The following is a 24,785-nucleotide window of genomic DNA, read 5'->3' as shown; positions in this document are numbered from 1 at the left end:
GGGAAAGAGAATAGCAAAAAAGTGGGACAAAGATTACTTCTCATTTAAATAACTCAAAATAATCTTACTGCTTTAATTCCCAAGGATTCCAGCTTCTCCTCCAGGGCTTGCTCCAAAACAATTCGCACTTCTTTAGTCAAAGAAGGATCAGTCTTCAAAGCATTTATCAAATAGTGGTTACTTCTACCTGTTTTATGATCACCTCTCTCAATTTCTGAAATAAGAATGGAAAAATGTATTTATGAGACATTTGAAAAATTCACAGTACGTGAGACAATTAAAAACTGCACTGAAGCATGCATTTTTCAGAAACACCACAGGCAAACGTGTGCACTTTTTTGTCTAAATGGAGTTGTATTCTTTTTAAAATCTCGAGTTAGCTTACAAAAGTCAGCTCACTTGGAAGCCCTACCTCAGCACCTTGTACTTACCATCACAAGTGTTTTTTATTTTTCTTGTTACAGAATTATGGTAAAGATATATGCCTGATTATTTAGCAACAAAGGTCTTTACTTTTAGAGCTGTACTCAGAAATTCGTGATAAAGAAAAACTATCTTCTGATAGTTCTCCAAAAGTAGTATTTAAAATCAAAGCTGAACTCTAGCAGGAATTAGAACAGGAATACGATAAACTTGTTCTTAAGAAAAGCTTCAGACAAGGTACGGTTCTCCGATAAAAACACCTACTGAGATCAAATATTTGGAAAGTTGTAACACTTTCAGAAGTCTTGGCATAAACAAAACCCTAGTCTGAGGCAGACCGTTTCCCAGAAAACACATGACGGATAATGTTTATCTACAAAAGTCTTTCAAGGACAAAGTCCAGTGTCACATTTTCTTCTATGCGGGTCTATGACATCACACATACTTAAAAGCAGACAAAGGAGTTTCTATCTCCTTCCCTTGCTGTAAGAGTCAGCAGTGACAGGAGCTCTTATGCAAGAAATAAAGAATCATCCAGACAGAGTCTTCCATCTAAATTAAAGGCTGACATTTAGGTTAGGCCGAAGTATTATAGGGTCACGCAGGGGAGTAAAGAAGCAAAACACCCATTTGGAACCTGCCTATGAAGTGCCTTTGGCAAGACAAAGTTTTACTGAATGCTGCTTAGACCAAGTGAACCAATGGTCAGTGGGACCACAGTAGCTGCTTCTGTCTGGCAGTGGTCAGCAAAGCTGGTAAAGTACACATAGAGGATATACAATATCCCAGGAAAGCATGAAATAAAAGAAAAGACCAAATATTACCCTGAAAGAAAAGGTAAATATTGGGCAGGAGTTTGTCTCTTTCCAGCATACCTTACAGCACAGCAGACTGACTTGCCAGCCCACAGACACAAAAAAGCCTCAAGATGCACAAATGATATTCAGATTGTTTGGAGGAAGTGGCTTCCGATGGATCCTATAAAGAACTACAAGTAATGGACACTGAAAAAGAGTCCAGCTACCATACTGAGAGATCTGTGTTGAAGAGGACAGAATCTGGCTGAAATCTTATATGCCTTTGGGAACTGTGTGGACAACTCAGTTCCTGGCAGTGATGGAATTAAATGTGATGTGGCTGGAGAGCTGATTCCTAGAAGAGACAAACTACTGGTCAGTGAGGAAACACAGGGCTATCACACTGTCCCCAGTCAGGAAAAGGTGCATCATGCAGTATGAAATCCTCCTAGAAAGCCAGACATGAGACATTTTAAAGCGGAAGGCTCCAAGGAGCCTTCTGAAAATTCTGTCCCTTTCAGATGATAATCCTTTCAATAAAATAGATCCATCTAAAATAATTTTAAAATTCGTAATTACTACATACTAAAATGGGTAACAAGACTATCCAGCCTTATCCTAATTAATGACAATATTAATTCTTGCTAATTAACTCAAGTCAAATCCTTTTTGCCGGAGCCAACTACTTAAGAAACTGTTTTCTTATTTCATTTTGCTTTTTAAAAAAAATACTAGATTACTACCTAAATACTAGATTTAACAATTTTGGAGACAAGAGACCTTAAGTCTGGTCCACTGTCTCAGCTCCTACATAATCCAATGAAATACTGTGCCAAGTCAGGAATTTTCTCTCTCCCCCGTACACATGGCTGTCACCGAAAACAAAACTATCTTGGTCTGTCTTTTCAGACTGCATTCTTTCTTTCTCTCTTTCGCACTGCAGGCCATGCCTTTAGGCACAGCAGAAGAATCTTAGACAATCCATCAAGGGAGAATATGGCAAGCAAGAGAAGCAGCAGAAAGAACGGCAAAAATGCGAGCTCGTCTTTACTTCAGGTTGTTCAGAGTCACTGGATTTTCCCTGGGGAAACCTCTCACTTACACACAGACATATTCAAACATCAATTTTGTTTTCAAAACAGCATCATTCCTTCAACATTTAAACTCACTGACTGAAAGGTTCAAGACTGATTTTGATCTTTGCACACAGTACAGATTATTATGCTATTCAGCTATTTGGTGTTTCATCTAAAGTGCTGTTGGGCTTCTCAGGAGAACACCACCATGCAGGATGGACCAGTGCTTTCTCTTCCGCCACAGTAAATGTGGCCTTCTCCAAGTTTTCCTCAGATGAAGCAGATGCACAGCTGCCAACATCACATACGTAATTTCATTCAGAACTGCACAAGCCTGGCTGGAGCTGTAGGCCTAACTTAGATTAGCTGCAAAAGTATCTTTGAAGCATCTATGAAGTTAGGCAACTTCAACATCCACCACCAACTTCCAACTCTTTATCCTCTCACACAGAGTTTGAAAAAGAAGTGAGCATACACTGCAATAGCATCAACACCAAGAAATTTCCTAGCAGTGAGGTATTTCCCATCAAACAGTTTTGCTCTGCTTAGCTCAAGTGCCTTTAGACATATGGAATATGTCTGCTTTAAAGAGTGGGCCAGATTTTCATAAAAATATTTAATTTGCATAAGGAAATAATTCATATTTACAAGCACCAATAGCAAACAGGAGACTGGCACAAACAAGGAATGTCCCCCACCCAAACCACATAAGCAAACTCAAACACAATGAGAAATATTCTAGGTAGCAAATAATATTTACATTTTTATTTTTAAGAAACGCATGGCACTATGTGTTGAGCTGAATCAACCATTACCTTTTTCCTCTTCTGAAAGCTCCTCTATGGGCTCCAGCATATGCACCAAGGGTGCCTGCTCTAATATCGAGGAAGAACAGGAACACCAGACAAGCAGCACAGAAGAAGGTCAAGGTCCAGGGTGGGAAAATCAGGCAAAAAAACACACGGATGTCAATTCTCCTAACTGCTGACAACCTGCTTAACAATCACAAACCCAATGCAACATGACTGCCTCGGTGGAACATTTTGGTAGAGGAGACCCTAATACAATCGTCACTGCAGGAGCAATTCAGTTGCCCAAACATGGGTGTTTAGTGTCACCTCAGATATATCAGAGCTTTAAGTCACCGGCACAGGGCTGGCTGACACATCACCCAACTACAGAAAAACCTGTGCCCTCCTAGAATGGCACCCAGGGCACGTGGAATGTTTTGAGGTATCTACAATGACAAGGTCACCTAGGTCACTGTCGTTCATTTCTCATAAGAAGCATTTTAAATTTAAAATTTATTTTAAAACATTGTTTATGTGCGATTTGCTATTAGAAGTTGCAAAAGGCAAGTGAAATAGCAAAAAGAAAAAAAGAAAAAGGCAATTAAATCCTCAAAAATATATGGAAAACATATGCTAAGTCATAATTTCTGAGAATTATTATGTCCTTGCAAGACAGAGAAATTTTTTTATATATATATATATATAATAACGTCCAATAAAACAAATTAAAAAAAATCTTCAATCACTTCAATATAGTGAGATTCAGTATTATCATGTGCTTTAAAGAAAACTTGAAATGTTCTCTGATGAAAACAGCTTCGTAACCACATTGAAATTATCATTCTGTAGGCTGTCAGGTACAATTTGCCTTATACAAATGCAGCCAGAGTACAGTTTATTTATAACTTATAGACTTCAGATATATGACATGTATGACAATGCTTGTATGTCAGACTAATAAAAATGCAAGTTTTTATACTGTTAATATTCACCTTCCATAAATTAATTTATTTCCATGAAAACTAGAATTTTAGTTTCTTTTAAGGTTTATGATAAAAAAAGAAAAATGTGCCAACTCTACTTTTAGCATTCAACTACTGGCAGCATAGGAGAAAACAATTTATTGGCCAGTATTTTGGGCCAACATATGTTTACCTCAGTCTTCAGAAGAAACCTTTGTCACTATAAATGACTGTGACGCTGCATGGGCAGAAGAGAAGTGACGCTGCAGTAAAGATGCCCACTCTTCAGCACTTCTCGTACAATGGGGTACAAACATGGATGCACTGTGATGGGTAATCAGTTCCAAGTGCTCATTTTACCCTAAATGTCACTTACTGTCACATTTCCAATATTCCCCATGCGAAGGGGACTAAAAGCAGTGTTGCAAATGCTTGGGTATGGCTGCTGCTCTCTCCAGTCTTTCCATACTTGGGATTATATTCAGCCTCTCACTTACTTTTCTGAACCAGTTCCAAGACTTAAGATTTGCTCCCATATAACTTGCACTAAGTAAGAAATTCTAAAAAATGCTTCTTGCACCATCACAAGATGCTAACAAAATGCAAATGTCAATCTATTTTATGGAAACACTTAAAAGCAAAACTCTAAGAGACTGAGTGACAAATAGGCTTCTGTTTTTCCAGTCTCTAAGGCTGTAAAATTTAGCAGTGGCCAGAGCATTCCCGGGCACTGGAGTATGATCCTCCACACTACTGCACTCCTAAAACTGTTCCTGGCACACTTTTGCCCTGCACCAACTAACATTCTCCAAAGCCACGTTCAGGCACAGTTTGGAATCATTCCCAAACACCTGCATGAGCCCAATTTGGAGGACAGAGCCAGAAGCACAGATGAGAGATGTTCTGCAGGGATTTAATTTAGCTGCACAGACACTGAGGCCTCCAAGTTTCTTGGCTGGGCCTACTGGACGTTAAGCCAGTTGCTGTGTAATTGGATTTAATCTATACTTGTTTTACCTGTACTTTACTCAAATGCAATCTGCTTAAAGGAGCTGACTCATCTCTGCTCAAGTTCTTGTCAAGTAACTTAATTTAACAGGAAAAGCCCAGTCCTCGAAACTCAGATCTGAAAATAGTCTGCCGATCTGGCATAAAGGTACGGGCTTCTCTTTCTTAGTATGCTAGAAACAGAGGAAGATAAAATGAATAAAGGAGTAGTTGCAAGAGCAAACCCAACATACATTACTTGCTACATGTAATATTGTTCACTGCATGATGACAGAGATTGAATGCTAAACATTGGGGAATGCACCACCTGGAAACACCAACTTCTCCAGCGTAAGTGCTTATTCTAACAGATATTTATTAAACAACACATTGGAATCCGATGTAAGAAAAAGCAGCTTGGTTCACCACTCCTCTGGTTTATAGACAGGTGTGATCACCCTCCTAAGGAGCCCTCTCTTTATATTTACCAGAGATGTGCTTCTTCTGGCTGTCTGATCAGACCTCTCAGCTCTTACCTTACTGCACATCAGCGGCATCTAAAGATTAGCGAGCCTGTATTTAGGAATCATTTAAGTCTGACTTAAGCCATCACAGCCCAAGTGTTTACCCGAGACAGACTGCTATCTTCTCTTCTGGACTCACACCTAGAGATAAATGACTTGCTCTCAGTCACTTCTCTGATTTCATGCCAGATGAACACCTAAACTGTGTCCTTGCCCTGCTGGAACTGGATCCCAGGAGGCTGAAGCAAGGCAGGAGGCGTGCTGGGCTCTTGAGATGGCCTGCTGTGGACTTCCAGAGTAATGGTAGAACTGGAGATTACATCAGTCTTGCAGTTCAGACACAACCTGAATTATATTTTGTTCATTAACACAACTTGAACCCTGGCTCTCATCTCCACCCCTTTCTTGACTATGAAATAGAGATAAATTTCAACTTCACACTTAAACCTATGCATTCAGGCTCTGCTGGTGCTACCTTGCTTAACTGATCTTTCTTAACCATAACTCTCATTTGCCAGTCAATGCCTGCCTAAGCCTAATCCTAACCCTAACCCAAACTCAGTGATCCCTGTCAGACCTTGGCTCAGCAATAATGAGATGTCCCTCGGTAATACCAGCCCTTTGCAGACCCTGCCATAAATCACCTTCTGCTGCTAGTACGAACCACCTGAACTCCTATTTCATTTGGTCCTCTCCAGCACTCCCACACCTGACCCTAACCAAGCAGCACCATTGCTAAATCCTATACCTAGCCCAGTGGCAATTGCTAGACACATCCTCACTGTAGGGCACCAGCCAGCCTCAGTCCCAAGCCCAACCCTAGTTTTACCCTCAGAAGGACAGTTCCTGACAGCCTGAGGCTTGAACTTAGCTGAACGGCAGCTTCCAACACCACCTTAATGCAGGCTGGTCGTATTCATACCTCACTGCCCTGAATCCAGTCCTATTAATGCTAGCCATCGTTAAGGCCAGCATCCTTAAGATGACCTCCACAAGGATGTATCTGTCATCCCACATCTTCCAGAATATCTGTTCTGCCAGCTAATATATGTGAAGAGATAGATGAGCTGTATCAAAAGGAGAGGTTGCCTTAATCTCTTCAGTGGATAATTATACTACTGAAGAATTATGTGCCTGGCACACTTTGACAAATCATTAAATATCTGCTTTATATAATATCTGGAGACAATTTCTATGCAGATGGAATAGGAAAATATATTCAGCAATAATGAAGAATCCATGCTGTGTATATTTCAAGCCTACCATATATTATGTGCCTGTTCTTATCTAGTAGTTTATAAAAAACCCAAGTACTATTGGAAAAGCAGTCTTTTAGCTAATATTTAAATAAAAAATCCTGTCTATTTACTCTGAAATATGAAATCTTATAGTACTTATAGCCTGAACAGAACTGTTACAATTATCTATAGTGGAATATCACCTACAGCAAGCATTTTGCACTTGCAATAGGAAAAACAAAGGTAAACTGTAAGATTTGTTTGCTGTAAGTTACTGCACTTCTTAAAGATGTAAGGGTTGTAAGCTGTGGCTATATTCAATAACTGCTCCTTTAATTTATACTCAAGTTTCATATCCAAACAGCTGCCAGACTCAATCTGTGATACCTGTAATTTTGACTGTCTTCTTTTAATCAATGCACTTAATATATACTTCTCTTCTAACTAATCAATGGGAAGCCATATACTGCACATAAGCAGCCTAAATCTTAATTTTCAACCAATATTCTTAAAGATGATATATTTCTGACACTGACCTGAAGTCTTTAAGTTAGGTGCCTACTCATCTCAGACTACTTCTGCAGTCAACAAAGAGACTGCAGGCAACTTGAAAGAGCAATTCAGACCTTAGTTCAGCTGAACCAGACTCTTAAAGTGCCCCTTTTCTCTGTTAACTGGCTAGGACGACTAAATTTTCCTCAGATGCTTCAGTTATCTCCCTAATGACAGCTGGGCCTTAGTCCACACCATGTTTGAAGACTGAGTCACAGGTTTTAATAGGCAGTCTAATTATATTTTTGCTTTTTAACTACTGTCTTCAATTCCACCTAGTATTACTGACTTAAAAAAAAGATTAAATATTGAACATTTCAAGAGTAATACAGGAGCCAAAGTCTGATTTTAAAACATGATTTTAAAAAAATCCTAATTAATCCATTGCCTTTTTGTAAGACTGAAGTAATCTTTGAAAATAAGTTTTATCTGCCCAACACCCTACAGCTAGCTCAGAAATGGAGAGAAGAATGGTCAGGCAGGACAGCACTCACGGCAGACTATGAGACTATTCCCAAGAAATCAACTACTTTACACCTAAGATACCTCATTTGTAATTTAGATATTTTTTCACAGCACGGATTTAAGATGTGCAGAACTAATCTTAGGATGCAAAGCTTTCAAGCAACTTTGGAAAGAGTACTTAAGTTCACATAAGAGAGCCTTTTCCAGAATTAATTTTCTTTCAAACAGTGTAAAGGGAAAGAAAATGAATGTATTTCATATGCAAGCAATTGTTTGGTAGGAAAACTATAGTTTTGTGATTTCAGAGATGCTCTGTGCTAAATAAACTTGTGTACAGAAGCTTCCCATAATGGCACGAGATGCAGCCATGATGTCTTAATTCAGTAAGTCAGTCCCTTGAGGAGCCATGAAAATTTTGGGGAAGACACTATCATTTTTGCTAACCTTTACATCCAGAAATAGGTAGGGTAAGTTTAAAAAAAATCCAGAAGGGAAGAAAGGGGACAGACAGAGAGACCTGCAGAAATAAATAATCATCAGCAAAGGAATTTGAAGGAGACACCTTCTCTGAGGTTTCATAATAAACTGATAGTGAATCTTTTGTATATCAATGGCAGGAACAGCCTTTTCTATCTTGAGAAGTTTCATAAGGTGTCACAGACTTCATATTTGGAGCAGAAAGAAATCAGAGTACAGAAAATTCAATTCACAGAACCGTTTTCCTCCTCAGCTCAAATGAAAGTAAATGCACTGCAAAGGCAATGCTTGACAAGCTTGGTGTGTAAGCTTTTAGCAGCAACAATCTTCACAAAACTCGTTTCTTAAATTCAGGGCAATAGCTAAGCTACTTGCTCCAAGATGTCTTAGCTAGAACCAGCACTACATGGTGGTGCAATGAAGATGGTTTGAATGAAAAATAATTGGATTATCTAAAATACTATCATTAATAATCTATATTATCAATATTATAACCTATTTATATATATATAAGCTATATTATTACTCTTCTCCACACAACAACATTTCATTCATAGTTTCACTTAAAAAGCTTCTAGCAATGAACAGCCATCTTGCATAGGTTAGTAACAAATCTCTGTATTAATCGAACAATTCTACCATATAATGAATATATATTTTCCTTAGTTTAATCATTCTTGACACAACAAACATCTTGAAATCAACACTTCGTATTTAAGTTTTTCATTCCTCATCAAGTTATCTGAAGCTTCAGTTGTATATTACTGCTCCTCTCCATAGGCCTTTTCAGAATTTTTTGTATTTGTTGAAAAAGAAAAATTCTGTACATTTTTCTTAGACAAATCCCATTTCCTCTCCCCTTGACAAGTTTTAAAACTAAGATAAATATAAATTTAAAAATCATTATTTAATTATAGTTCAACAATTCAAATAATAAACTAGTTTTAAGATTTAAGCATTTTACTTGCACAAAGTTCATTCTTCCTATTACTTTTTTAGTAGAAATGAAAGTAAAGAACTAAATGATCACAGAATATTGGTATGGTAACAATACTCTCCATTACTTTGCATACTGAGAAAAAAGTGCAAACTATTTTTACAAAGCACCACACAGTAAAAATGGAATTTCATCACTTTCCCCCGCTACTAAACAATATCACACCACCACAGGTTAAAATGACTAAATTATCTACATGTAACTACAGATAAACTCCAAAAGAACTATCTAGATGGGATGAAAGTCTATTTTGATTATGTCTTCTACATTTTTCCTCCTTGACATTTGAAGTCACATGAAAAATACATTTCAAGACTTACAAACATCTCCACATTTTTCTCTATGCCAATTTCAGTATAGGCATATACTTATCCAGTATGTGCATACACCAGAAAATAGTAACATTTCCTAGGAGAAATACAATTTTAATTCCTCAGTTTGTTTCATTTACCTTGAAGTGCTCCAATACTATACGTGCGCTGGGAAATATTCCCAAATATTTTTTAAATTTATTCTTTTCAATAGTACTACTTTACAATTGCTTCATAGGAATTCTCAATGCTGACATACAGCAAAGCAATTAAAATGACATTCTTTCAATATAACTATTCATATAGCTATGATCTGACAAACAGCACATTTGAGAAGATGAAGTGCTAGATTTGCAAATACTGGATCTGGACCTATCAAAAAAACTTACCATGCATCACTGGTTGACTTGGTTTAGATTCTTCAAGATGCTCTACAGTAGTGTTCACTAAAATAGCACAGAAGTAAAACATAATGTAAGTGTACTATAGTAAGCAGTAACAGACATATACAGATTCATAAATATAGAAATATTTAATCATATTTATAAATCACGCAAATTTGGGCTTTAATGGGGAGGGGGAACCCAGCTAGTTTACAAAGTAAAAATTGGTCCTTTACAGGACAAAAGTAGATCTCTAGATACACTTAACATTTTTATACTTGTAGAACAAGAACAAGAAACTAGTAAATAGTCACTGCACTGTAACATGAACCTGCATTAGTCAGACCATATCTCTGGTCACATCAGTATGTAGTCTTAGTGTCCCAAAGACGAAGCTTTGGCCCAATGCTACTTAGTCAAGCCCAGCCTGACCAACACTTGTATCTCCCAAAGAGGATGTGCTGCATCCACACTTTGTATCATTTAGTGCAAACCCTACCCATGTAATATACAGAACATAGTCTTGGAGTCAATTATCACTTCAGTTGTACATTCTCATATCAGCTTGGGGGCCAGGAGTAAATTCAATCATGTGCCATGGTTTTCTACTTGCCTGTGTTTCAGTGTCACTGAGCATGACTAGATCCAGATGAGAAGCCACACAGCCACACTATTACTGTGCTCTCCTCAAACTAAGCTACTCCCTGCTGTTAGATTCAGCTCAAGCCAATTTCCTGCTAATAAATAAAGTTGGCTTCCAAACTGGGATTAGAATTTTAAAAATTCTGAAATTCTTTGAACATCCATATCTTAACTGATAAATTAATCAATTTTATCTACTCTCAGTATTTTGCCTTTTGTCAGTTCTGTAGTCTTAAGACAGTCAAGTATGAAAAGCAATTAAAAGTACACTACACACAGCAAAACCAAGATTTGTTTACGTAATACAAAATAGAGTTGCTGTATTTCACATCTCTTCATTACTCAAGCAATCAACTTTGTACATTAGAAGTCCTTACAGCTGCAAAACATGAACTTTGAAAATCACAGCACTCTGTGAAACACAAATAAATTGCCAATACTGATTTGATTTCAGTATTTAGTTAGTAAGGTCGTTATCTACATTTTTTAACAAACTGTAACATTTGTTTCAGCCAAGCTGCTGAAATCAGAAACAAAATTTGCTTTTTCTTACAGTTTGTACATACCATCATATTGCTTAATGCTTGCAACTGACCTTGTGGACAATTCTTTTATCTAAAAGAAAAAAAGAGAGATATCTGAATAGTTACAAATACAAATGATCAATCTCCAGAAATGCACATTTAGTACAAAATACCTATTTTCAGTAGGCTTCTGTAACAAAAATTATTATTTACAATTTGGGGAGAAAAATACTACTTTTGTGGAAGTCTATTCTTCTGCCTAATGTATACGTCTTTCATGCTTAATGAATGCTATAGACTTATTTGCTTGTTGTCTTATGTGAATTCATGCTTTGTACACCCTGTTATTACAAGCTACCAAGTGAAATGAGAGTGGGCTTACGGGCCACTTCAGCACTTAAAGAGTTTAATAGTTTCTGCATCAGCAATTCAGGTTTAATTTTGCAAGCCACTCCAGGAAAACACTTAATTACACATTGATTTTAAATGCATGAATAGTTCTCCTATCTGCTCTACACTTTCGTCTATTTGACACCCAAGACATGCACTGAACAAAACTGAGATCATAGAGGAAACAAGCTGGCTGTAATTCAATCTAAAGAAAATAGGAAACTGAATCCTGTATCATTAAAACAATGCTCTGCACTGCAGTTCCCAAAACAGAAGCTAAACCCAAACCATTCAGACACACAGTCAAGGTCAGCTGGAGCTGGCACAAGAGACCGGACCCTGGTTCTGTTTTATTTATCATTTTGGTTATAGTCAGTAGTGCCATAATTCATTGTCCATTCAATTTGCATGCTACAAAAGTGTCAGCCATTTCTCAAGCCTTTCCAGTTTCCAGGTATTGAGAATGTCGATCTTCACAGCTGTACTTCACAAACCTCAGATCCCTCTGAACCTATTTGACATCTGTAGTCATACTGATTTGTTTTAAAAGGTCACTTTACTGCAAGCAATTTGTCTAGGATTAAGTCCTCTATTGCTCCAGGTATCAAATTTATTAAGGTGTAGATGTACAAGCTATTATTTGTTTTTCCAATTCTTAAAGTATTTAAGTATAGGCTTGACACTAATCTCAAGAAAAATGTGTAAAATCAGATGGTGATTTGTAAAGAATGCATCATCAAATAGAGGAAAAGATTGTAAGGACTGCATAATCATGCCGTAGTCTAAATGCCAGACTATCCAGATCTTCACTCACCAATCACCTCAAAAGATCTATAGTTATGTTTAAACAAAAGTGTATTTTTAAGAAAAGACAACTCATTTCCAAACAAGTAATTTCATAGAATCATAGAATATCTCAAGTTGAAGGGATCGATAAGGATCACTGCGTCCAACTCCCTGCTCCTCACAGGACCACCTAAAACTAAACCATATGACTAAAAGCATCATCTCCTTGAGCTCTGACAGCCTTGGTGTCGTGACCACTTCCCTGGGGAGCCTGTTCCAGTGACCAACCACCCTCTTGGTGAAGAGTCTTTTCCTAATGTCCAACCTGAATTTCCTCTGATGCAGCTTCACTCCGTTTCCTCATATCCTGTCGCTGGTCACAAGAGGAGATCAGCACCACCTCCTCCACTGTCTCCCTTGAGGAAGTTGTAGCCTGTGATGAAGTTCCTCCTCAGCTGTCTCTTCTCCAAGCTGAACAAGCCAAGTGACCTCAGCTGTTCCTCCTAAGTCTTACCCTCAAGGCTTTTCACCATCTTGGTTGCCCTCCTCTGGACACACTCTTTAATAGTCTGACGTCCTCCTTGTACTGAGGTGCTCAAAACTCCACACAGCACTCGAGGTGGGGCCACGCCACTGCAGTGTAGACGGCAACACTCACCTCTCTCGACTGGCTAGCTATGCTGTGCTTCACGCACCCCACGACACAATTGGCCCTTTTGGCTGCCAGGGCACACTACTGACTCATAACTCAACTCACCAACCCCCCACATCTCTCTCAATGGGGCTCCTTTCCAGCCTCTCATCCCTCAATTTGCACCTATAACAAGGATTATGCCATCCCAGGTAGACAATCCAGCATGTGCTCTTTTTGAATTTCATACATTAATAATTTAATTATTCTCACAGTGGTAAATCAGATACTTTATTTTTAGTGTGAGAAGTCATGTAATTTCAAATTTCACACTAGATTTCATTATGATTATTTTGTGGCAGATTAGATCCTGTTCACTATGAGAATTTTTTTCATCTGTAGAGGTCTTTGGTGACTGCAACCTAGTAATCTTTTAACTTTTGCTAAACTTTGTGTTAAACTTATTTAAAACATTTGGTTTATTAATCCTTTCCTTCTAAATTGTGTTTAAATTCTTAGTTTACATTCCAGATCTATTCTTATTTATCAACATAATTTTCAAAGCGTAACCAAAATACTATAGCAACGCTACTAAAAATTTGGAATATTAACTATAGAACTAGAGATACATCAAAGACCAAATGCTAGTAAAATGTTTATCTCTGTCTAATGCTCTCTGAAACATAAGAGTCCTTCAGAAAACAGACCTGTTTCTTCTGAGTGATAATCAGATCATTCTGCTCCTGGAGCCTCTGCCCCAATTCTTCTATCCTCCTTTTGTAAAAGGTGCTATTTTTATTCAAGTCTTCTCTCACTGATGATTTAAGCTTCTCAATCTGTGACAGTAGCTAGAAAGCAAAGTAACTTCATATTAATACTCTATAAAATACTTTAATGCTATGAAGTCTAAACAAACAAGTGTCGTGCATAAATATTTTAACATTTTTTCCCAGCAAAAACATAATGTCTCCAGTGGTTTCATTGGGACTTGCCTATATTACAAACAGTTGTCGGGATCACTTTTATTTACACAAGTACGTAAATCTCGAAAGAAAGGAACATACAAACACACTGCTGAGGCTGCCTAAAAATAAGGTTGTAGAAAAAAACATATAGTGTATAAAAATGTTTTGGCTATAAATAGTGTCAAACAATGGTATTTTAAGGAAATGAGATATGAATTTGCATGATAAACCTAATACATTAGCTCTGAATGTAGAAGAAAGGGAACAGTATTTTAGGTGCACCATCTCAAAAGTAATACTTACATTACTCCTCCCTTATTCTATTCTTGCATTGTATGTGGGTGTATCATTAACTTTTTGGGGAATGTTCCATGGTTCCTCCTCACTGCTTTCTTGCCAGAGGAGGAGAAGCATTGGTCAGACCACTATGATCTGCTTAGTTCTTACATGGTCACGCAGATGAAAGGAAAATGGAAGAAAAAGAAGCAAGAGAAACAAAGCAGGAAAGAGATTAAAAAGAAATGCAGACATAAAAAAAATCTGAGGAATAAAGCTTTGTACAGTAAAATATATAAACTGATGCAAAATAAAATGCCACGGTGTTTTTTCCTGGAAAAGCTGAACGGATTCTGCATTAGAAAGCTGCAACAGAAAAAGCAGCAGAGAAGTGATAGAAAAAAGAAAAAAGATTGAGACATATGCTATAGGTCCATGGTAGCAGAAAGCACAAGGCAGATGAAAGCTACATGTTTTCAAGTTATAGCTCAACTATCCACCATAACCATGTAACGAAGAAAACACTGTATAATACAGTGCTCACAGAATTAGTTCTGAGTTCTGCAAACCAGAGACACAGTTTCAGGTGTCTGTCAGAAAAATTTCATTTCAACTTTGGCTGTAACTTTAAGATCCTAGCATGACAGAAATACAGAGATAATAAATACATCCAAGAGGACACACTCTTATAAAGTCTTGAGATCTAGACTCTCTAAAACAGCAGACGTATTATAGCATATCAAGAACTACTGAAAGGTAAGAAAATAAGAAAAAAAGTCTCCTTTTAGATTAAGTGGTTTGCTGTGTCACTTACCATGGACTTTTCTGTCTCATGGTCATGATGAAGGGCTTGTATTCTAGACGACCACTTACTCTCCTGCATGGAGGAAATCAACATTAATTCCTGTTAATAACACATTAACATTTATTTTGACATATGCAGCTTTATTTCCTGTTAATAACACATTAACATTTAGTTTGATATATGCAGCTTTAATTTTTCTAAATAAAGCATAAATACTGAAAAGATTATTATATGAAACTTGAGTAACCCCATGTTTAAGACCTAGAACAGTCATCAGCATGCTTTATACAGCCAAGCGTGGTTTTCTTACCAGTCACTCTAGAAACTACATATTTGCTCCTTGATTTGTATATATAGTGACTGTGAGCGAGAAATACACAAGTATTTTGATACATTTCTGTGTATTAACAATAAGAGTAGTAAAAGCAGGGTTCCTCTCCAAAAAAATGAGATTTCAAACACTCATCAACAGTGTATTTTGCATAATGACGGTAAAGATCAATATTAATGTATGAGTTTGAGTGAACCTAATTTTCTAAAAAATAAAAAACCCAAAGTGAAACTCATGAAGTTTTCCACATCTTAGACCAGCAGTAACCAAACTTCTGGATGATACCAGCAGTATACAAAGAACTTCACATCCCAAGAAACATGAAATACAAAATATGTGTCTCAAAGAGCAAAAAAAAAAGAAGAGTTAAAAGGTTTGTGGGTATTTCCAAAGGCCTCATAACTATTCTTTTTTCTTTAAATAGGAATAAACCAGACATGCAGGTGAGTCTCAGAGCAATGCACTGACCATGGCCACAGTGTCCCTCCCTAGCTCAGTCTTTCCTATAAGTGGAACTTTGGGTTGTCCAACAGATATGCACTGGCACCAGCATGTGTGCTGGTCAGATGTACCAAGACCTGGTACAGAGGTTGCACCTCACAAGCTCAAATCCTTCATATGCCTCAAAAGCCACAGGTTGATAGACTCTGTCAGAAAGTTTCTTAACGTTTGCTTTCTTCATCTTGGAAAATGGAATATTCCAGTTTTTCCATAAGTGGCCTCATAGATCAGCAGACATAAATTGCTTATTAGAGCCTTCTGGAATTGAACTGCAATGATACTTGGTAAAGGTAGATATATTTAATAATAAAGAATATCAGTTAAAAAATAACAGTTGCACTAAATGGTAGTATTTTTTTAAAAAACAGTTATTTTAGACATTGCAAAGGATGAGAATTTTACTTACGGATTTAAAACCCAACTCAGAGAGTACAAAATTGAAAAGAACACAAAGGCAATACATTAAGGTACAGTGTTACCTGTTTTTCAAGAAGTTTAACCACGTTGTGATAATCCTGAGGACTCTGAGGTTTCTCTTCTGTAAATTCTTCGCTGTCTTTCAGTGTCCCTAAATTGGATTTTTGTTGCATATTGGACTTCCGTAATTCTAACAGTTGCTAAAAAGTGTGTGGGGGGAAATTAAGACCTGATTGTGTAGACAGATTTTGTTTTATAAAACTGGCATTTAATACACAACTTATTTTAAACAGAGCTCCACCAAGATTGCATCAGATACTTCTCACATCATATATCATATATCATATATCATATATCATATATCATATATCATATATCATATCATACAGTAGAATATTGTTTTCTGACCCACCTATAGTGTTACAATTCTCTTTCCAGTCAAAACTCTGGAAAGCGTGTCCAAAGCATGTATGGAAAACACATGCAGTTTGGCTGCCAGGACTATAATGAAGAGGTTAGTCTCCTCCATGCCAGTCATAAGAATATTAATATAAGGTTACCTAACAGACAGCAATAATAACAGTATCTACTAATCTGTAAACAGGCACTCAGAAGTTGAGGAGTAAGAAAAAACTGACATAGCTGCTGAAGCCATAATTAATTCATCCAAAACAATGCTATTAAAAAAAAGATCTGAAATTATGTTAATAAAATACCAGTATACAAAGATACAATTATGGCTATCATTCAACCATTATTTTTAAAGTTTTGTAAGACCTCAAAGATAACTGCATCATATTTCAAATACGTTCACTACCATTTCCTGGAAGGGATTCATGCCTTTAAATGTCGGAAAATTTAAATCACTTACATTTTCTAGTGCTGAATTTCTTGAAGACAACTCCTTTAGCTCTTTCATAAACATTGCTTTAACTTTTTCTATTTCATCAGCCAACTTATCTTTTTCCTCCTCTTTCCATTTATGAAATGACTGTAGAATTTCCTCTTCTTTTGATTTTTGCTGTTCACATTCCTGAAATTATTTTTCAAGCATTATTTGTTATTTTCTCCAAATGCAATACTAATTCAAGCACCCAAACTGTGTGTGGGAAGCAGTCACTTTCAATGGGCAATAATGCAACATCAAAAAACATGAAAAACCATCAGTTTCTGAAGAATTCTGGGGTAGCAAACTATACATTTTGCTAGCCAAACAAGTACACTTTTGTTCCTGAACTGGAGAATAAAGTGAATGATTGATACCTATTCACTCTATGTAACTCGTGGATTCATGGACATCAGTATCTCAACCCTTCATCCCCACCAAGCTTTTGTCTCTTTTTCAGACTGACAACTCTCAGTTACTCCAAATACAGACTGATCATCCCTATAGCCCTTCTCCATCACTTTTGTAATTCTATCATATCCTTTTTGAGATGAAGGGACTAGACCTACACACAGTACTTAGCCTGTGGCTCGCACAGTCATTTTTCAGAATAATTTGTAATATTTGATTTCCTTTGCTGGCTGCTACTAACCACTGAGCTGACATTTCCCTGGAACTATGTACTACAACCTTAAGATCTTGCCCTTCAGTAATAACACTCAGCTCAGAAGCCATCATTTTGTAGATGAAGTCAGAATTATTTTTTCCCCATATACATTTACCCCACTTTCTGTTAAATTACTTTTACCATTCCATTACCTAGCCACTCATTTTTGTATAGTCCTCAACTTGTTCAAAGTCCCGCATTTCACTGTCCAGAATATACACACTTTTTAGGCAACCTCTACATCTTTCCATTACAGCATTGACTCTGACTTTGTTTTCCAACTAACTATAACAAGTGATCGTTGTACACTTATGAAGAACAGGATCTTCTGTAGCCTTCCACCTCAAAGGAGCAGGAGGGACCAAGAACTGGCAGCGTATCCAAATTCCCTCCAGTAATGGTTCTCCTTTCAATCAATGTAACAATACCTAAATTGATCGTGGATGCCAGTCATGGCAGACAAACTGCAACCAGTCACACTTCACATTTCTACCTTTCCTGACATCCCATTAAAAAAAACAAAACAGAAGCTTTGAAAGCTTCTTGTTGTGTAACACTGCAGACCGTAGCTTCAGGACATTTCAGGCAGTTCCCTTGTAGTCAGGAGTCCCAGCTAAGAGAAGTGACTTCAAAACAGGCCCCTAAGGCACCAAAAAAAGTCTGTGCTTCAGGGGCAAGAGAAATATGTTATCGATATACCTCTCAAAAGTGAGGCACAGAATGAATGAGTAGAATACTTAGCAGATGTTCACATAGGGCCAAGGATCATTATTCTGACCCTGTTTGCACTCCTACAGGAAAATCTAGCCATGCACTTTATTTGGTCATCCAGTTACTTTTGAAAATAAAAAAAAACCCCCAGGCATTAACAACTAACAACAATACAGCAATGTTGGTTTTATGTTTGAAGGTCCTCAAACTCTGCTAAGTAGTTCCGAATACTGGGTGATATGTTAAGAGAAGGCTGTCACAGGTTATGTTAACAACCACAAAAGCCTGCTTTTCAACATGATAACCAAACCGTAATACCAAGATCAACACCTAAATGAACCATTAGAAGTATCTTGTCTCTTATGCCAAGAATTTGCTCCTTAGTGAATCAAAAAGCACCCCTCCTTAAAAAAAAAAATCCCATCCCTATTTCGATAGCAAATTATGATTGCATTTACCTAAACAAAAATGAAAACTGTGAGATAATCTGAAATTATCAAGCTTTAAAAAAACCCCAAACAAACCAGGACCAGATAACTTAAGAGATTCTTTTTCTCTTGATGAGCTAGTAAGTATTACCACAAGACTCAATATCATCCTAAATAAAGCCTCGCAAGGGATTATGAACAGGTAATTACTGCTTTTAGATCATTCTGGTTTAGTATTTTATTCACACAGCAGTAGCTAAGATTACTTTCTGCTTTGGCTGTCTGGTCAATGAAATTCTAAGCATTTAAAGACCAACACTCAAGGTGTAGATTGCTTTGGTTCTTCTTAATCTCTCTTCCTTGACTGCTTTACACCTCTGTTAGACAGTAGTAAGTTCTTCACAGCAAAGAATAAATCTTACTGAGTATATAAAGTCACATATAAAATCATAGTCACATATAAGAAACGTTTAATCATCACAAAATATCATAATATTAAAAATAGTTTCTATTTCAACACAGCAAGGCAATTTTATCTGCTTCAATAACAGGCCTCACTTATCTTATGAACTGGCAAGTGCTAACAGAAGTGTTGTCTTAAGTATTCATTTAAAGTATATCTAAAACAAAAGTAAGGAGAAAGCAGATGTTCAAAATTAGAGGTGGCAAGGCCTAAGTACCATTGCTGTCATGCACACAAGCTGCAGATACACTTTTGTTCTGTTCCAGCTACAAAAAGAGTGAACACAGCTCAAAGTACCAATTCTTTTGAGATGTTCATATTATTTAGTGTATATTACCTTAGAAAACCGGACCACATTAGCCTGTTGTTCAGCCTCTAACTGCGACTTGGTGAGCTGCAACTGCTCCTTCAGTTTATCAATCTCCTCCTGCAGTTTGTCTGTCTTTGCTTTCCTCTTCTGCTCTGCTTAAAAGAAACACAGATCTAAAAAATGTTTGTTGTAACTTCTGGAAATGTGATACTTGCTGCAAACGTGTTTCTATAGCATTTTAGTAACATCTTCATGAAGTGTGACTCTCATAGATCATTTCCCCTCCCACTACCATAATTGTCTGAAGATGCTTTTAAATACATATGTTCTCTGGACTGATAACACTATCCCCAAAGGCTGAAAAATACTGATATTACTGACATGTGAAATAGTTTATGAAATACTTACAAGAAAAAGTATTATACAACCTAATTTCAAAGGAATCTAAGCAACACAGGCTCAAAAACAAAAGTATGAATGACAAAGTGAACTGAAATGACTCATTTCTGTTAGGTTTAATTTATTCTAACTTTGGTAAGGAGTCTATTTTGGAATATAACTCATTTTTTATCTGGAATGTGTCAGACGGATGTCACTGTAAAAAAACATGTTAAAATATGCAATAACTACACCAATCTTTAATCTTGAAACATTTCATCAATTACCAAAGATTTACTAGGATTTTCCCATCGCCTGGGAATCTGAGCACATCACGGAATATTATTTCAGAAATAACTGCATGGAGTATTTCCCTCATATAGATTAGTCCCTCAGACTAATTCCTCATATGATAATTAGTTCTACTGTTTTTGCAGTATCTTCCACCATCTTTCTATCATATGTAAAGTGCACAAGAGCTTCTTTCTTCTTCTAATATATTAATGCTTCCTCAGATGCTTAGTCAGACTCCTCTCACTGTTCCTGCTGTTTTACTTGCCCGATAAGCTACAGTTCAGACCTCGCTCGATTCTTCCCTGTTTCTTCTCCCAAATGTTCGCATGCCTAAAGAGAAACTGTGCTCTGAAATCTCTTACTGACTAAAGTATTCCGTGAGAATACTAGCAGTTTTTGTTAATTATTTTCCAGAGACAGAAACATGTCGTCCCATAAATATATTTTGTCAGTCAGTGTTCCTTGCATTCACACAAATTCACACAAAATCATTCTTCCCAGTTACACAGAATCATGGACTGCACACTCTCACTATATTTACACTTTTCTATACTATTTATCTCACTTTTTTTATAACATTGAAGTACATACCAATCTGAGATTCCTCTGGATGACGCCTTTGCATGTGACTTTGTAAAAAGGAATAGTTCATAAAAGCCTTTTCACAAAACTGACACTACAAAAAACAGATACAAATATTTTTGTTATTATTAGGAATATCTGTTTGTTAAGTATAGCGGTTAAGGTTTTTAACAGGTTATTACATTTTGGCCATATGTCAAAAGCAGGCAACGTGAATGAGTTCCATTTCACAGTAATAATGACTAAAAGTCTCTCGGTACCAGATTTCTGTACAGTTATTAATATATTTGTGTTATGTAATGTCTCTCAGTGATGGTCACGGACAAGAATTGCATTGTGCTAGGCACTGTACACACTGAACAAAAAAGACTCTGGCCAAGTAAGTTGAAATTCAGATACAAACAATAGATAATTATAAATAGGCAGAGAAGTATAAGGAAATACTGATACAACACTATTCAGCAAAACACACACTGACTCCAGCCAACCAGCAGCTAAGGTATTCTAAGACTCTTGTATCACAGCAAAAGACAGGACCATACAGTGAGGAGAAAAAGCAAAGAAGATGAGTTTGACTATACATAAGTGGGTTTAAAGATGACAATACTAGAAAGACCAGAGATATGTAAAAATGTTAGACATTTTAACCAAAATAAGGTAACAACATACAATTTTGCAAGGAAAGGTACATATGTATATTAAGTACCTTTCTGAGGCAGGAGCTGTTTAAAATATTTCTCCTATAATTTGGATCCTACCAATTTTAAAAGATTTTTTTTATACACATTTCACTAATGTTCAGAATATTAAGGTCAGAAGCTACATCTACAGATTTTGCAACATACTGATAAGACTGTGAATCAAAGTGCCTAATTGCTTTAGGTAGGGTTGCTTGTTATCTCTTTCTTCTTTTTTAGCAAACCACAAATACTCATCCGAGTGTTTTTTCCTCATCAGTGAGATATGACTGTGAGAGATTGACTTAACAGATTCAAGACCTTGTCATCATAATCAAATTCCCAGATTTCATCTAATATTTAAAACACTGCCACTGATATTCAGGTAGGCATATTAAATATAAATACATTTCAGCAAACACTGAAGCCATGAATTATTAAGACAAATTTTGTTGGACAAATGTGAAAAGCACTAACATAAAACCAAAGTAAAGAGATATAGCATGGCAGCAAAGCACTGCTGCCAACCAAGAGGGAGCTCACAGTGTAACAGATTGCACACGATTTACAGAATGAAATTGGCTGTGAAATAATGTTATCCATTCAAGCACAAACTTCCTGTCAGTTTGACTTGCTGGTAGTGAAAGAAAGCTCTTACCGCAGGAGACAGCATTAGCACAGGGAATATTTAGGTTCTGAATTATGTAACACCGTGTTAAAAAAAATGTGTGTTTTATGCATATTCTGCATGTGCATATAAGATTTCAGTACAAAGTATCAAAAAGTGAAAAATTATTATTTAAAATTAAATTCGTATTACTCAGACGAAGGCATTGATGAATGAGTCTTAAATTTATGACTTGTAAATACCAGTACTATTTTATAGTAGTATTTCAAGGTTGAACGTATATTGGTGGTGGATTAAAGGCATTAAATCTGAATTCTAAAGCATGGTTTCATTAGATATAAAGTGTGCCTCCACTCAAACAGGCAAATAACTATTTACAGCCTTGTTTGCTAACAGCCAAGACTTTAGGGACTGAAACCTGAACTACCCTCTCAGAAACACCAGCAAAACCCTTATTAGCTGGCACTGCAGATCAGCAGAGTTGATGGCACAGATAAATAATAGACAGTTGTTGTTTACTGATCACACTGCTGCCCAGCATTTACAAACCCTAGGAAGAGCTTAATTTATCTCTGGCATTCACACTCAGAATCCTGAAACCACTGAAGGAACTGTTCAACACCACTCCCTGAACTCACTTTCCCAGGTGAGCCTAAGGAACTTGCAGAGACAAGAATTTACTAACACAGAGACAAAAAGGACAGAGAGCAGACATTTACTTTATATGAAATTAAACTAAAATGGGAAATAGCTTTCCATCTCTGCTTTAGTGTAAATGCCACTGAACAGAAGATTAACGATGAGCCAAGATCACTACCATGTTCCTCAGCTTTCACCAAGACAGTCATATCCTACAAATATTTCAGGAAAACTTGGTAATATTTAACTGGCAATCACAGTAGGAGAATTAGGTAAGTTTCCAAACAAAATTATTCATGCAATCAGTTTTCTTTTGCAATGCAGGACAGACAAACCGCTCTGTAAGTTACATAAAGATTTTTTAAAATGATACAACACCAGCAGCTTGTCCTTCGGACTGATACATTGAGACAAAGTTCCCATGAAGTCTACCATATGTATCACTCTACTCTTGGGGCATACGGTATCTTTTCCCTTACAGAAACACTCAAGCCAACTTAGCGGATGTCTTAAGAAATTAATCTTTGCCAGCCTGCTGAAATTAGTATTATATTGTGGGATAAGACTGTACATACTAAAGGAAAACTTTTATTGCTTCTGTAGTGCAACTACTCCATGATTAAGGAGAATTTCAACAATCAAGACTGCTAGTAACCCAGTAATTTTTTAAAAAAGGTAGAAAACTACAACTTTAAACGTATAGACAGAAAGAACTACCCTGAAATCATGTCAAGTCTGCGTCCAATGTACTCTCTCGACTTCAGACTACATTTTAAGCTGCACTCTGCATTCCTGAAACCTGCTGAAAAATGCTGAAGCCAAAAAAATATTTAAATCCAACTATTACACCCAGAACACAAAAACCCTTCCCAAAAAAACAGAGTGCAATGACACAGAGAGTCAGAACAGCACTGCGCTAAGGTTCTTAGGGAAGATCTTTAAGGAACAGATTGTCACGGAGTTAGGGATGAGCTGTCTCACTGGTGCTCTTCACCATCATGCTTGAGTCACTTCTGAGTCACATACAAGCAGAAACTTTGTGTCTGGAGAACATTACTGCAGGAAAGTGATAACTCACAGACAGGTAGGTTACTGCTTAGCACCAGTTGTGATGGACTTGCCCTGTGACCACGTAGTTGATACACAAGGAAAGACAGCAACAGAAAGCAGTTACATGTTTATCACAGGTTTTGTATGTGTGTGTATCTGACACTTCAGATGCATCAAGAGCAAATCCAAGAACATAAAGCACTTGTTAGTAAAAAGAAGATCTGTTAAAGTGATGTAGCACTCTCCCAAATGTCTCTGATAACAGAGAAACATCTGTAAAAGACAGATATTTAGCAAAGTACCTGCAAGCAATGCACTCCCTTTTTGTAAGGTCACCGATACCTGCAGCTCCAGCCTTTCACCCAGCAAGCGACTGCATCCTAGCAGAGTGGGGTTGCTCTGCCGCCTGCCCTTGGTGGTCTCAGACCCAGCAAAGTGTGGGCAACTGGGCCACCAGGACCTCTCCTCTCACCTGGTGATAGCTGGCTCGGGCCTCCAGCATCATCTGCTGGGTACTGATCATCTTCTTCCTTCGGCGGCACTCCTCCTTGAGCCCCTTGATCTCCTGCAAGCGCTGAGCCACCTCCTTGCCCAGCTGGTCGCGCTGGGCCTGGGCTGTCCGCAGGGCCTCCTCCAGGTTGCCGAGCTGGGCGCTGAGGTACTCCTGCGAGTGCAGCAGGTACTCGGTGCAGAGCTGGGCCAGTCGCAGCAGCTTCAGCAGCAGCGGGTCGGCGGGGCCCTGGCAGTGGGGGCAGCACTCCCGCTCAGCGCTGCAGAAGGTGACGTGCTCCAGGTGCTCCTGCAAGGCCGCCACGTCCCCC

General features: G+C 37.5%; 1 protein-coding gene across 1 annotated transcript in view; it reads right to left on the bottom strand.

Annotated features, from left to right (window-relative positions):
- DZIP1 (DAZ interacting zinc finger protein 1) overlaps positions 1 to 24,781 on the bottom strand; it is a gene marked incomplete at both ends in the record, with an annotated part of 27,044 nt that extends 2,263 nt beyond the window's left edge. Inside the window, 10 exons of the mRNA XM_010187977.1 lie at positions 69 to 214; positions 9,990 to 10,046; positions 11,192 to 11,240; positions 13,664 to 13,804; positions 15,012 to 15,074; positions 16,314 to 16,451; positions 17,123 to 17,284; positions 19,744 to 19,868; positions 20,980 to 21,064; positions 24,437 to 24,781. Of these exons, the coding sequence (XP_010186279.1) occupies positions 69 to 214; positions 9,990 to 10,046; positions 11,192 to 11,240; positions 13,664 to 13,804; positions 15,012 to 15,074; positions 16,314 to 16,451; positions 17,123 to 17,284; positions 19,744 to 19,868; positions 20,980 to 21,064; positions 24,437 to 24,781 (1,311 nt within the window). The remainder of the gene's footprint in view (positions 1 to 68; positions 215 to 9,989; positions 10,047 to 11,191; positions 11,241 to 13,663; positions 13,805 to 15,011; positions 15,075 to 16,313; positions 16,452 to 17,122; positions 17,285 to 19,743; positions 19,869 to 20,979; positions 21,065 to 24,436) is intronic.
- Positions 24,782 to 24,785: the final 4 nt, after the last annotated feature.

The sequence above is a fragment of the Mesitornis unicolor genome, unplaced genomic scaffold, assembly GCF_000695765.1.
Source record: "Mesitornis unicolor isolate BGI_N332 unplaced genomic scaffold, ASM69576v1 scaffold35907, whole genome shotgun sequence".
In the NCBI taxonomy this organism is placed as follows: domain Eukaryota; kingdom Metazoa; phylum Chordata; class Aves; order Mesitornithiformes; family Mesitornithidae; genus Mesitornis; species Mesitornis unicolor.
This window is presented reverse-complemented; position numbering and strand designations above follow the sequence as displayed.